General features: G+C 39.4%; 2 protein-coding genes across 2 annotated transcripts in view; one reads left to right on the forward strand and one right to left on the reverse strand.

Annotated features, from left to right (window-relative positions):
* The window catches only part of LHFPL7 (LHFPL tetraspan subfamily member 7), a 58,628-nt gene extending 50,219 nt beyond the window's left edge, over nt 1-8,409 (forward strand). Inside the window, exon 3 of the mRNA XM_062506943.1 lies at nt 5,267-8,409. Within this exon, the coding sequence (XP_062362927.1) occupies nt 5,267-5,493 (227 nt within the window). The 3' untranslated portion in view covers nt 5,494-8,409. The remainder of the gene's footprint in view (nt 1-5,266) is intronic.
* Nucleotides 8,410-8,521: 112 nt separating this feature from the next.
* SPATA22 (spermatogenesis associated 22) lies at nt 8,522-12,666 on the reverse strand. Its single transcript, XM_062507235.1, has 8 exons — nt 12,624-12,666; nt 12,081-12,209; nt 11,307-11,361; nt 11,080-11,175; nt 10,366-10,669; nt 9,917-10,046; nt 9,481-9,578; nt 8,522-9,147 (listed from the first exon to the last, which is right to left on the reverse strand). The coding sequence occupies exons 1-8, from the start codon at nt 12,664-12,666 to the stop codon at nt 8,956-8,958; spliced, it is 1,047 nt and encodes a 348-aa protein (XP_062363219.1). The 3' UTR covers nt 8,522-8,955.
* Between the last annotated feature and the right edge of the window lie 2,523 nt (nt 12,667-15,189).

Genomic DNA, 15,189 nt, shown 5'->3' on the forward strand with positions numbered 1-15,189 from the left:
ATCCTACTATGAACTTCAAGGGATAGATATGGAAGAGAAATATAGGTACCTTATTTTTGTACAAGGGAATTTATCCAAAATACCCCAAATGTAGAAACCCTTCAGGCATACTACAAAAATATTTGCTTGGGAAGAGTTCTGGGAAGGATTGGGTGCAGGCCAGCCAGGGCAGTAGGACAAGAGGTGATTTTTTGAAGATGCTTGGCTGTGTTACTGGCTGCCAAGTTTTCTGTATTTCTGGCTTGGGGTTAAGCTGTTTGTGGCTTTGGATCAGCACCTGCTTTCTCTTTTAAGATCATGTAAGTAAAATCACATAAACATAAAGAAAAGCTGGAGAGCAGCTAATAAAATTACTAGGTGAATGAAATGTATGAACCTGAGAGGAAATGTGTTATTCCAAGTCAACTGATTGTGCATATGAAGAACTGCCAGGTTTAATAAGGGAGGTAATGGATTATATGTAAGAGGAAACTTCTTGATGAGATGAGTGAAAATTGCTTTGGTAGATTAAGCTCTGTCAATAAAAATCTTCCAAGAAGACATAAGATTGTGAGAATATGTAATAGGGTTGGAAACCTTTGCTTGCCTATGATTCAATCCTAATTCCAATGATTGTCTGATATATCCCACAAGATTGCAATTAATCCATCACTGTCACAAGTATCAGGAATATAACACACTCCTAAAGTAAGCAAATTAAATTTATAAGACAAACTAATCTTACAGAAGGTAATTTCAGGAAGAGAATTCATGCACACAGCATATTTTGCTACTACACATCACCTAAACATATAAACAAACACAATAAAATAAAACAGGGTTTTTTTGTTCTGTTTGTGAGACACCTTTGGATTTCCATCCATTTCAACATTAGTATGGGAGGATAAACATAAGCTTAACCCAGTATAAACATTCCTGCTTCACAATACACAAAACTATTCAATTACTGTGTTTCAGATGTTGGAAGCTCCATCAGTCTTGCCAAAAGAAGTGGAATGGAAATAGCCCTTTTTTGTCATGGTATCTAAGAGTGCTGTACATTGGTGCCCTCTGCACACACTCCAGAGAACTGCATTGCTTTGCTTTGGTTTAAAATCAACTCGAAAATGGTGTGAGAGATTTAAATAATTAAACAGTTGTACGGGAGCTTAATGAAATGAATAAACCATTGCAAAGACAAAGAGTTATATATTATTAATTTTAAAATGGCAGAAAATGCTATTTTCCCCAACTAGAAGTGTCATTGATTCAGTCTTTTCACCAACAATTTACATTTTTTCCTATGAAAAGTCCTCTTTACCCTAAAAGAAGTGTCCTCCTTTCAAATAATATCTTATTCCTATTAAAGTTATGTTATTTAGAAACCAACCAATTCAGAAACCGACTTTTTAAATAAAACCAGGCCTTGGCTAGCAAACCTTTCAGAGGAGAAGCATCCATCTGCCACCTGGCTGTAGGACACAAGGGAAGCAAAGAGGATGAGGGTGAGATTGCAACTGTTTGGGATTAGAAAGTAGAAATAAAACATGACTTACTGTTGAACCAATGTGCTTGGCCTTGTCTCTGGGCTGCCATCAGCAGTGGCTGTGAGTTACTGCAGAGGGCTCAGGTGGGAGAACCCAGCAATAACAAACACCTGTGTGGCACATAACCAAAACAAAACAAAACAAAACAAAACAAAACAAAACAAAACAAAACAAAACAAAACAAAACAGCAGTTTTAAACCAGACTTCATAGCTGATGGGAGATCAGTCAAAATTACCAAACCATGTTAAAAAAGGACTCAACTATGCATGTTACCAGCAAGTGTCCTCACACCCCAGAGGCTTCAAGCTGCAGAACAGACCCAAATATGTTGTGTGGCCTCACCACCTTGTGTGACAGCAGGATGACACCACGCAGCACGGTGAGATGCACTCGGTGCTGTGTTCTGACACCTTTGAAAGTGATGTTTGTTGTTGGAAAGCCGTGCAGAGGCGTGAGTGTTACACGAGGAGCCTAAATGGAGCCCCACTGTTTCTTTGTGTGCTGTCCCAGCTCGCTGTGCTGCTGACAGACAGCACCATTAAGCAGTCATTAGCACCATGCCTGAAAGCTCGGATTCTGCGGGTAATAACGGGGCTATTCAATATTTGGAGCCTTTGTAAGAAAGAGGGCACCTAAATGAGAATAATGAGGTCGTTCTATGACATGCCTGAGGATATAAAACCATGGGTAACTTTTTAGCCTGTTTGATATGTGAACACATACGTTCAGCTGTGACAGATTATTTCTTGCCTTGGAAAAAAATAGAGCTGCTTCCATTAAATCACGCCACATAACATCAGCACCAAGTGGTAATCAAAACACTGTAAAACACAGCCTTCAAAACAGTTCTGTGTAACCCAATCAAAAAGAAAACATATATGGAACAGATATGTGAAACAGAGTAAGGGGTTGAGACAGTGTCAGAAAAACAGTGAAATTTAACAGTTAGGAAAGGATTTTATAACTGAAAGGATTGTTTCCAATTCTGCTTTTTTTTTTTTTTTCATCGAATGAGATGCTATTTTGGCTTTGAAAATATGAACAAACTGAAATTTTAATTTTAGACCTGCATCTTGCTTAGAGCAGTGGCTGTTTCTTGTAAAACTGGCTCACTTTCCCAACATTTCACAGAAGGTTTTGCACCCCGGGGCTATTTAAAGATTCCTGGTGCAGTGGAGCAGCCTGGGTTGCAGTGGGGCTGTGCTGAGCAACCCCTGTGCACCACAGGCTCTTGGGCAGCCCCCTGTTCCCCTGTCCCAGCTGTGTCAGAATCAACCCACAACTGCACAGGTCCATGGATTAATAGGGTTTTGTTCGTGGTTTATCACTCTCACTGCTATGCATGACAGTAGTAGGAAAAATCTCCTTTTTTTTGAATTATTTCCCATGTTTCTGCCACCACTGGAGGTGCTCTGGAATTTTCCCAGGTGTGCAAGAGTGTCATGTGGCCCTCAGGCTGTGCTTGCCCCTCGGCTCTTTTGGGAAAGCTCAGTGAGCTTTACTGAACAAATTGACAGAATCATGGAATAGTTTGGTTTGGAAGCTGTAAAGGTTCCCCTGGAGCAAACAGGGATGTTTTCAACTAGATAAGACTGCTCAGAGCCCTGCCCAACCTGACCTTGGATGCTTCCAGGGATGGGGCATCCACCACCTCTCTGGGCAGCCTGTGCTGCTTTTACCACACTCATCACGAAAGATTTCTTCCTTCTATCTACTCTGAATTTACCCTGTTTTAATTTAAAGCTATCACCCCTTGTCCTTCTCTCATTTAGCTTAATTTTTTACTGTATTTTCATTTTATATTGTTTTTAGGAGTGTCACATGTGCAGTTAAGGAGATCTGCATAACATAACTGCTTTGTATTCAGCTCCAGCATGGTTACTGTCAGGCCCTGAATGCAGGGACACAGCTGCTGAAATCTCAGATCCATGAGCTCCCCCTGCCCTGGGCACCCCCAGCAGGGGCAGCTGCTGGAGGATCAGGAATTGTGAGCCTGGCTCAGGATGCTGCTTGTGCTGGGAAGCATTTTTCCCTCACTGGCTCTTGCAGCAGCACCTTTCACCCACCTTGTGCTTAGAAAGAGGAAAAGGCCACAGCATCCACTGCAAAATTATTGCTGAGGTTTAAAGGTAAGAGTGTAGCTGCTGGAGCAGGGGAAACACTTGGCTGTCAGAGTTCCACCTCTTGGCAGGCAGCTTCTCTTTGTACCACATGTGAGATACCCAGAGGGAAAGAGACTGCTGCTGCTCCACTTTCCTTTTAACTTCCATTTTCTTCATCTTGTTTTCTACAAGGGATTAACTCAGCTGTTCCATTTGGACTAGAAGGAAAGGTTTAATTCAAATTATTTAGGGATTCAACAGGCTGTATGTTAAACATTTTTACTTCATCTAGCCCTCAAGCTTATTAAAGTGTTTTTTAATTTAAAAATATTAATGAGTGATTGCCCCTTTTTAGTGGATACTTTTAAGATTAAGTCTCTCCAATATTATAATTGGAGTAATATGCACATGCCCTACTGAAAGGCAATCACAAACACAGAGAATAGCACACAGTGTTTGTTTTATACTCCTAATGTTTCATTAGATGTTTGCTGGTTATGAATTATCTATCAGCTCAAACATACTGGTTGCTTCTTGAATCACTACCCTGAATTTGAACAAAACAGTCCTGGAAAAGGGGGAAGAAGGGGAAAGGGACTGCTCCATGGTATCTTTTTAGTAGATAAAATAAAGCCTTTTAAAATAGAGATTTTAAATACAGTGGTAATTATTAGCAGAAGGGATAGAAAACGTGGTTTCTCAGTGCTCTCTCAAACCAAAGGTGGTGTAACCCCTCACACCAGTCGGGCTCAGCCCCTCTTCACTTCCTAGGTGGGCAGAATCAGGCTCCAAGAGTAGCTCCTGGGGGATTTTAATGCATCTTTATCTTACTCATGAGTTATACCTTGGGCAATCTTATTTTCAAAGCTGGAAAAGTGGTTCTGCTGTTGATTCAATTACCTGCATAAGTTGATATTTGAATGTGACATGGATTCCTTAAAGACTAAAATCTGCGGAGTTCTATTAAAAGCCAATGGATAATGCAGGGTAATTGCAGGAGGCAAGGCTGACTTCCCAATGTCAAGAGACATAAAATAAATAAATAAATAAATAAATAAATAAATAAAAATATAATAAATGGTGTTGTTTTTAATCAGTTGTTCAAATGCAGGATATTTGAAACAATATGAGTCAGTACTAATGAGTCTCACCTTATCAGAACCTCATCAGCAGAATCTGAAAAACTATATTTGAACTCTTTCATTCAAAGTTTCTATTTGGCAGAACAAAGTAATTGTTTATCTCAAGTACAAAAATGCTGTTGAGAAGAAAGTGAAGCTGGTTTGGAATCTGCCAACTTAGGAATTCTTCTCCTCTGGATTCCATTGTATCTGAACCACCTTACTTTTTACATGGCTACATAATTTGGATCACAGCGTTTCTGAAGTTATTTAATGGCAAGAGCTCTCATGAAAAAAATCCCAACTTGCTGCCTTGTCACACCACTGCTGTCCATAAGAGGTAATTATGAAAAACAGGATAATCTGCCAATCACAAGGGGGTTTTCTAAACTATGACTTTTTCCATTGATTTTAATATTATATATATATTTGCCTTTCTAAAGCAAGGATTTTTTTTTTTCTCAAAGGAATTAATGTTTGATAATAACTGCTGTGATTTTTTTTCTCCTCCCTAGTGTTCATAATGGCTTCTGGGCTTTTGGTTTACCCTTTTGGTTTCAACTCTGCTACTGTGAAGAGATTCTGTGAGAACTCAGACATCTACTATGCAGGAGACTGCCAGATTGGATGGGGGTACATGCTGGCAATTGTTGGGGTCATGTTGTCTGTCTTTTTACCATTCTTTGCAAAATATGCACCAAAAGAGCACATATCTCCAACTCCAATACCTACTATTTTATAGTATTTTATTACTCTTTAAGAACAGAACATTCCTGTCTACAGTAATGGGCAGAAGTTATTAAAGCACTTCCAGTTGGCTGTGTTGCAAAAGAGAGGAGAGGAGATGGGGAAGAGAAGGTCAGATTGACAAAGACCAAAAGTGCATTGAAAGTCTTCCGTAAGCGCGAGCAGCGAACGCTCCGGAATCGAAATAGGATTAAATCAGCAGCCTTTACACTGCTCTCAACAGATAATGGCATCATGCCTTAGACAAAAAAAAAAAAAAAATCAGTTTATCCTCAAAACATCTGTCTACCTCCCAGTTTCTTTTGTGTCTCAAAATCGTGAGTCTTAAAAGCTTCAATTCACTTTTGATATATTGTGAAATGCCAGAACTTTTATGAACCCAGTAACTTTAAAATCAATAATGCTATTTTGTTACGATTATTTTGATTAGTGAAAAAAAGCACCTACTAGTAGCCACAGCCTAAAATTAAGACTGATAGCTAAAAAAGAATTGTATACAAGAAAAAAGTTTCTTTTTAATCTATATATATCAGCAGCACCTGCATATTTTAAGTTCTGGTTTTAAGTTTTTACTTCTGCTCTAATTGCCAAGTTACAGAGACATCTTCATGAAGTCTTGGGTAAAATTAAAATTTCTTTTTTTTTATGAGAGCTCCAACTACTTCCAAAGGCTTCATGATGATTTAATACTTTAACAACAGGAAAAAAATCCTAAGAATTTGTTTTCAGTATTTCTTAAATTATAATTCTAGGTGGACTTTAACAAAATGTTTTGAACTATGACAGCTGTAGATTTTGGGTTTTTGTTGTTTAAGGCTGAAAAGAAGAAAATCTTTGTTTACAAAAGTGTCTGTGCCCAGTGGCCCTTACCTGTTGTGATAATACAATCTGAACTAATTGCAGTATTTCCACTGCAATTCAGAGTCCAGATTGTAAAACAAAAAAGTGAAGTGAAACGCTATTGAACATGACTAGCAAAAATCTGATGCTGTGTCAGAATTACAAATGGCCATATTTCATTAGTCTATATATGGAAATTTTGTGAGGTCTGATTTACACAATGGCACTGAATTCATTATTATCAAGCATTGAAATAAGTGCACTTGATTGCCTTAAGCAAAAGAAACATTGGGTTCTAATCTCACACCACTGTTGTGTTTTTTCATTAAAAATAAAAATTTAATTCTAATTCTATTATCCTCTTTTATTTTCTATTATTTATTTTAAAAATCACATAGATTATATTTAATTCAGAGGTGTACTTCTTAGTTTTGTATTTTGGCACAAACCAGGTGATCAAATTTATTATTCTTCACTTAGCTGAGTCCAACTGATTCCTGAATTTTTATTTTTTTTTAGTGGAAGATGTACATGAAGGGACAGACAGAGACATGTTGAGGATGTAAAAGAAAATGCAAACAGAACAATCACTGTGTTATTTTAATATACATCAAAGACTTATGCAGTCTTGTTTACATTCCTCACCCTTCTAAACTTCAATGGAATCTTACATTGTTTTCCAAAATAGTTGTCCTGTTGTTACAGTTCCATGCAAAAATTTGCTAAAAGCAAATTCTGCACATAAACTTAGCAAGTTCTTTGAAAATACAGATTCCAATGCAGAATTGAGTACACTGAAAAAGAGAGCATGTGCTCTGCACTTTTTGCTCACAGGGACTGAGAAATTAAATCTTCCAAAGATTTAACAAAATAGGTTGAAGGAATGCCCTAAAGTAAGAAGAATAAATTCCAGTCACTTCTGTATATTAATGTGCTTTTCAGTGATGTCTTACACTTTTGTTTTAATGAATGGCCGAGATTGATAATTTTCATGTAAAAGTCAGAAAAGTGAGGAATAACAAACAACATGCTAAAAGAAAATAATCACCACACAGTAGAGAGACAGAGATGCAGGCTTTTCTTTCCTAACCAACCTGTGCCTTTACACTAGAACCATTATACAAGACAGGATCAATATGGTCAAGAAAAAAAAATCACCCAACAACTGAAAAATGTTGAGTAGTGTGTATAAACTGTATTGAGTAGGGTTTTTTTCTGTTTTGTGTAATGTTTACGACTGTTCACTAAATGTTTCACTAGAAAAAGTGATTTGTTAGTGTCAAGTAGAAACTTCTTTTGCAAAGATCTAAACACTTCCTGAAAAGTAAAATTATTTTAGATTTTTATTAACAGCCATAACACACCTAGTAGACAAAGGACCTATTCCTGTCATTACTTATTAACATAAATTTCACATGTGCAGAACTGGAAGCATCAATCACTTAACTGGAATCAGTTTTAAATTACAGCACAGTCTCACAAAACACTGATGTACCAAATCTTTTACTTCTTAAAGCTCAGCTTCTGTTGTGCAAGTCATCAACCTCTGCACCCTGCAATATTCTGTACCTTTTATGAGTCAAGCTTCCAGTTGGAGCTTCCTTTAACATTTTATAATATTTTTATAATATTTAAATGAATCAAACATGTACATGACCTCTACAACTGGATTGGTAAAACCCTCCTTGAAGCATCCATGCTCTGAGCCTGCTTCACACTGAAGGTGTGATGATAATTCCAGTGATCCTTGCAGTAGTTGGTAAAGCACATCCTTCAGATCTCACCTGTTGCTGACAATGCCTGTGCTCACACTGACAGATCACTTTTTTAAATAAAGACTGTCTGCGCGTTAAACTGTGTAAAAGCGTTTTCCTGTTACAATTTGCTGGACAGGTTCAAGTTTTATTCTAAATATATAATTTTTTAAGTGTAACTAAAAGCTGTATTTTCCATTAATGTGTTTCTGCGTTGACTAGCTGGCTCCTTTTTAGAATATTAACTGTTTTCTGTATTTGACTTGTTGGATACAATATTTCAATTATTTTAAATGTGAAATTTCCAATTGCCAACACTGTATAATAAAATAATAAAAACATCCCCATACTGTTTGCTATTTTCTTGACAACTCTTTTGTTTTGCAATTCCCAAAAGATCTGCTACAACACTTCTGAAGTAGGGGAAAAGGAAATAGGAACAGCAGGAAAAAATCTATGAAATTAGTGTTTGAAGGCAAAGGTACATAAACATGTACATGGTCCTTCCCTCATGAAAGATGTTTCTATGGCAAAGGCAAGGAAGTTCTGTGTTCAAATAATTCTTTCTTTTTTACTTCCTCTGTGTCCTTGGGAATCTTCCTACAGCTTCAGGGTATGTTGTTACTTCATACAGGTATTATACTGATTATTTATTTTTTTTTTTTTCAAAAAACATGAATGAGGTAACACATAAATGGGAACCCAGTGAACACCACACAGCATTTGTTGGATAACACAGCACAGTGATATTTTCAAATGTATAACCCCACTTTTCACTGGTCGTTTTGGTAAATGTTGTAGCATGTCCAGTGTATGTGGGAAACAACGAGTTAAAATTGGGATTTGGATAACCATTTTGACTTTTACATTTCATTTATGGTTTTTACATATGCTGTCATCTCAACATCTGCAATTTTAACAAAGTCTTGGAAAGTGTTCTGTTCTTGAGCAGTTGCTGGTCTTACAGAGACGCACTTGAAAATGTTCCTTTTTGCATCATAAGTTCCCATGCACCTGTGCACTCGACCTCTAATGAGTCGTGGAAGCTCACGGTCCTTCATTAAAGCATAATAAACACATAAAACAATTACATCACCTCACATGAAAGCTTTCCACATGGCTGCATTCGGAGGGTTACATCAAACAGAAGACCTTTACATCAGCTTTGTTGCTGTTACAACTACTTAAAAGCTAAACTCAAAGTCTCATCTGTTCTTCTGAAACAGCTCTGAGGATGCCTAAGTAGTGACTATTGCTCTAAATTTGGAACAATATGGTAAAAACATTCAGCCTGCCTTTTGCACAATAAATTTCTGTTTTCTTTTTGCATTCATGACAAGGATTGGAGCACGTGGTGACTGTGTTATGCGTGGACACAGAATACTCACAATTTCATAAAACACGCAAGGCAGGGTCTCCTTTCCATCTCTCAGAAGAAAGTTCTTTGCCCCTTTTGCTCCAGGTGTGACTGCAGAATCCAGTGTGCCTGTCCCATTAAGCAAAAATTGATCATTCCAAGATTAATTATATCAAAAATTATTGTAAAAATGTATCACTCTACAGAAGATTCCTATGAAACAGGAAAAATAATTCTAACACATTCTAAAAGCGAAGAAGAGGATGGAAAAACCTGATGTTGGAGGATGACTGAACTGTTAATTTTGTACCTGTTTCAGTCACCTCTGATAGCTGAACGGAAGGGAAATTAGATGGTGTTCATGCCAGTATTTTGTGGGTTTAAGTATTTCAGCTATGGAAAACTTCTCTCTTGTTGTTGCCCTAGCATTATTATCAGATGACACTATTATAAACTACTATGCTTACCTAGAACTTCAAATAACAGTGAGGTTTTATAGGCATATTGGCTCCAGTGCTTCACACTTTGAATGACTGCAGACAGGATTCGCAAAGAATTCTTTTTTATTTTAGTTTTCACTTGAGATAATGAAATTTCCTTTCAGATGAAGACAAAAGCTTAAGTTAGACATATACACTTGCAATTTTAAAGGGCACATAGGCATTTATTTATTATGCTAAATAGGAGATAATCACATTTAAATTAGAGCATTTGTTCAGAATATACAAACAACTCCCTGGCAGTTTACTGAGGATTTTAGGTTAATACAATATGAAAATCTCAATTCAAAACTTCCAGAAACTCCAGGTTTTACTAAGGCAGCTTGGGCTGATGAAAACCTCATCTTCCATCAGTTTTCTTTCTTTACTGCTTTCTTCATTGTCTCTTTCCTATTAACCCTGCCCATAAATTTTACCTGACTTTTCTCTTCTGGGACACAACCAAATCGGTTTTCATTAATTTTATTTTGCTGAGTATTGTAGTTAAATTTATATGCTGGGCTATGATCCTGCAGACTTCTTGCCACAGTGTTGGGTTTCACTGGCCACTGTCCTTTGGATGTGTCTGTTTTGATGAGCTGGAATGGGCTATGACCACCAGGGTGTTTTTGCTGCTGGACAGTTTTCAAACTGCTTGAAAAGTTCTCAAACTTTCGAGAAGTTCCATTATCAGATCTTGAATTTGCTGTGTGACCTAAAGGAGTATATTCATTTCTGTTCCTGCAATACAACAGTTCAGTATCACAGTACCTCTTCTGAATTGTCAGATATATGATTAAACTATATAAAAGCAATCCATAAGTTGTTGGTTTAGCCTTAAATACCTCCAGACTCACTTGAGTTTACACCAAATTTATCCATATACAGGGAAGTAATGACACCTGTGCATAAATCCATCTGACTTGAACAGGCCTTAAAACTCTGCTCAGTTATTGTCCTGCCCTGTGTCAGGGATCTTTCCTGAACCAAAATTCACATATTTTCATAACTCTAAAATAAAATAAACTAGGTTTCCTCTGAGTGATATTAAAAGGGTTTCTTTGAATGCTACAGGCTTATGAGAAAATGTGTGATGCTTTTTCACATAAGAACAAAAAGTAAGCATAACAGACATTAAAGGTTTCACCAACCTGCAGGCAGACAAGTTTTTCCCAGCATTTGCTAAATTAAACTTTGATGCATTTGGTGGTTTCATAAGGGAAGGAGCCATCGGATGTTCTGCTTGGCTTTCAAAGACAAGTTTATAGTATCAGTGACACAGCAGCAGCAGCAGCTTTGTTGTAAGACACACATGGATTGTTCATGAAACAACATCCAAATAAAAATAAAAAGAACAAATAACTTGCTTTTTACATACCCACTGTTTGCTGCTTTCTGTAGTTCATCCACTTCTGGGTTTGCAGTTCCCCAGCCTATTTCAAAAGACAACGGATTGAAAATGGAAAAAATGGAAAAACTGAAAGGTAATGAGTTTTTGTAGGCCTCCAACTCTGCTTAATGTCCCAAAACAGGCTCACACAGGAAGGAGGAAGAATGAAGAACAAAGGGGAATGTGATCCTTTGATATTTATAATTATAAGACAACTTCTAACAAGTAGGTTGCTTCTCTAGACAATGGTTCAATTACAAATATTAGACTTATTAGCAGCAGAGACTTTATTATAAAGCTTTTAAACTTTATTACAAGTAAAACACAATGAAAGCACTAGAAGCAGAATTCTGCACTGTTCTTTCCAAGCCCAATTTGAAGAACAGAAGTTCCTTTCTGAACTACAAGAGAGACATCCTATAAATGTTTCTTCTTGTAATACAGGACTTGAATGTTGAATGAAATCAACTGAAAACAAAAGGTCAGTTTCAAGAGACTCTATTTAAATGCCAGTGCTACTTCATTCTCCATCACACACAAAGTCAAACTCCCTCTAGGCAAGAAGTATAAAAAAGCTGAATTGTACAGAGGAGAAAGAAATTTCCTGGAGGACAGTTCTTACATAATGAATGTTTCAGAAATCGATATAAAGGATGCATATAGTTCTTGATAATGACAATGTCTGATTTCATAGAGTACAATCAGGAATTTAAGATTTATTTGGATTTAGAGGCAGTAAAAAATTAAATATGTCTTATTTACCAAAGGATGAGGAGGAGAAGTCGTAACTACAAGTCCCAGAACCAGTACTTGGTTCATTTTTAAGTGGATTTGAAGTGATGGGCTGTCTAGTTCTTTTTTTCTGATTGAACAGTGGTACAGGCAGACAACCTAAAATTAAAATTTAAGTAGTGCTGTGTTAACAGCAAAAGGATACACAATCCACACTTAAAACACATAAATAAAAATACTTAGTTATTTTATATTACACATAGGAATTACATTTCATAAACACAAAACAGGCCATTCTCTCATAGAATTTGTATTCCCAGCCCTCTATCCTGCACATAATCCCATGAATGAAACCTTTGCCTGAGTGACCAGTCCCCTGAATCCATCCAAAATCTCACCCTGTGTTGCAATAAGCAGGTAATCCATGCAAATCTATTTAGGAAATGGGGATTTAGGGCTAAACACAGAATATCGTGTATGAACACTACATATATAAAAGTACTATATGTATTTTATGTGTATATAAAAGCAAAATGAGGTGTTAGCAGAAAGGCACATAAGAAGGGCTGGTACCTGCTGTGCTGCGAGCTGAGGTGTCAGCTAAACTCCTTTTCATTTCTTTGCTGAATCTTAACAGGCAACAATGGATTGATAACTCCAAATTTGCTGTTTGGAAGTCAGATAAACAAAGCAAACTAATTAATGCTGCAAACACATCCAAATTTCACACGATTTTCTGGCAGTTTCTCTTAACACTGCAGCTCCAGTGACTGACATTTCCAACACAAGCCCTAAACCACAGAAGCATTGCACTGAATTTAGAAGATTCACAGGTGCACGCCTAAGATACAACTGCTCTTTGCAGATTCCAGACCCTGAGGGATGGGGTTGAGGGTCAGAGCCATGTTGAGGGACAGCACTTACCAGGCTGAGGGTCAGCGCTGAGGGATGGGGCTGAGGGATGGGGCTGAGGGTCAGGGCTGAGGGTCAGGGCTGAGGGTCAGCCCTGAGGGTCAGCGCTGAGGGATGGGGCTGAGGGTCAGACCTGAGAGATGGTCAGGCCTGAGGGATGGGGCTGAGGGTCAGACCTGAGGGTCAGCGCTGAGGGTCAGCCCTGAGGGTCAGGGCTGAGGGTCAGGGCTGAGGGTCAGCCCTGAGGGTCAGCGCTGAGGGATGGGGCTGAGGGTCAGACCTGAGAGATGGTCAGGCCTGAGGGATGGGGCTGAGGGTCAGACCTGAGGGTCAGCGCTGAGGGTCAGCCCTGAGGGTCAGGGCTGAGGGTCAGGGCTGAGGGTCAGGGCTGAGGGTCAGCCCTGAGGGTCAGCGCTGAGGGTCAGCCCTGAGGGTCAGGGCTGAGGGTCAGACCTGAGGGTCAGCGCTGAGGGTCAGCGCTGAGGGTCAGCCCTGAGGGTCAGGGCTGAGGGTCAGTGCTGAGGGTCAGCCCTGAGGGTCAGTGCTGAGGGTCAGGGCTGAGGGTCAGCCCTGAGGGTCAGTACTGAGGATCAGTGCTGAGGGTCAGTGCTGAGGGTCAGCCCTGAGGGTCAGTGCTGAGGGTCAGTGCTGAGGGTCAGTGCTGAGGGTCAGCCCTGAGGGTCAGTGCTGAGGGTCAGTACTGAGGATCAGTGCTGAGGGTCAGCCCTGAGGCGAAGCCCTGAGGGTCAGCCCTGAGGGTCAGTGCTGAGGGTCAGCCCTGAGGGTCAGTGCTGAGGGTCAGTACTGAGGGTCAGCCCTGAGGGTCAGTACTGAGGATCAGTGCTGAGGGTCAGTACTGAGGGTCAACGCTGAGGGTCAGCCCTGAGGGTCAGCCCCGAGGCGAAGCCCTCCAAAGCCAACAGACACCGGCCCGCGCTCGCGCCTCAGGCGGAACAGAAATGGCGGGAAGGCGATGAGGGCCCCTTCCCACCCGCTGAGGGCACGGCGGGAGCGGCCGGGCCCGGCTGGGAGACACAAGGACCCTTTAATCACCTCCTCGGTGCGATTGCATTAATTACCCCCGCTCCCGAGGAACCGGGACAGGAGCTGATTCTCCAGCAGTGTGCGGATGCAATTGTGGCTGTAAATAAAACTAAGGGCATTCTTCACCTTGTTGCTCTCTTCGGCTCTTCTGGCTCTTGCGCGTGGCTGGTTCCTGTTTAAAATCTGAGTGCTTGCTTGGCACGATTGGATCTTTTCCCGTTTTAGTAAAACTTTTCCTTCAGAAGCGCTCCCAAATATCTGTATGTAGCACATCAATCCGAATTCCTAATAAACCAAATTTCCCACATCCTTTTTCAGGGTGTGAGGATTGGCAAAGCACAGGAATAAGGGATGGTTCCCACTGCTTAACCCTGAGAAGTGAAAACTTTCCATGTGAATTTCCATTCATTCCCAAATTAGCAGGTCCTGGGACACCAGGAGTTAAAGTGTTTGGATGGGAACTGCTCTAAGAGGATAAAAGAAGCTTCCATGGGTTTAGTTCCTAAACTCGTGTTTGGAAATTCACTGTCTCTGCCCCAAAAACATTCTTCTTAGGAGACAAACTTCTTGCATGTTAAGTAAGTGCACAGACATCTCTGTGTTTCATTCAGCGATTTGGAAGGAATTACAACCATTACAGTGCCAGCAGCAATAAAAGATAAACTATATGTTCCAGCCCTGCTTGTTTGCATTTTGCTGTTAACTCTTCAAACTGCTGCTGTGTTTAAATTCAGCAAACCCAGATTCAGAGTGTGAGTTGTGTTTTTGGGTGTTGTGTCACTTACCATTCTGGCAGCACTGCTGGAGAAAAACGGGGGTCAAAGGACAGCACAGACCGTCTAGTGCTGTAAAATGCAACTTTACTGCTTTGTTTAATAAATTACTCATTCTGATCAAATATCTGACAGGTCCTGAGTACAGAGTAATACAGTTGAGTATTTAAGTAAACAGTCTCTCTGTATTAACTCGCTGTAAGGTTCAGCAAAATCTGAATGCATGAACCGAAACAAAGAGAGCACTTCTGTAGAAATTATATTCCTGGCAGAGCTATTCTAGATAAATTCTGTGCTTAGCTTTTCCTAGACCTACAGTCTGTCAGCTTGGGATATAAAGACTTTCAGGAACTGGCCAAATATTCTCTCAGTCACCAGAGTATAATCTTAATAAAAAGGAATTGTTCAAT

This window comes from Cinclus cinclus, chromosome 22, assembly GCF_963662255.1.
Source record: "Cinclus cinclus chromosome 22, bCinCin1.1, whole genome shotgun sequence".
Lineage (NCBI taxonomy): Eukaryota > Metazoa > Chordata > Aves > Passeriformes > Cinclidae > Cinclus > Cinclus cinclus.

What these genes read in the sequence shown, in the direction of transcription:
- SPATA22 (XM_062507235.1), bottom strand. Translation starts at nt 12,666, where the DNA reads ATGAAAAGGAGTTTAGCTGACACCTCAGCTCGCAGCACAGCAG. An exon ending in CTCAGCTCGCAGCACAGCAG is followed by an intron (nt 12,210 to 12,623) that starts GTACCAGCCCTT and finishes TTTTAATTTTAG; the next exon opens with GTTGTCTGCCTGTACCACTG. An exon ending in CTTCTCCTCCTCATCCTTTG is followed by an intron (nt 11,362 to 12,080) that starts GTAAATAAGACA and finishes CTTTTGAAATAG; the next exon opens with GCTGGGGAACTGCAAACCCA.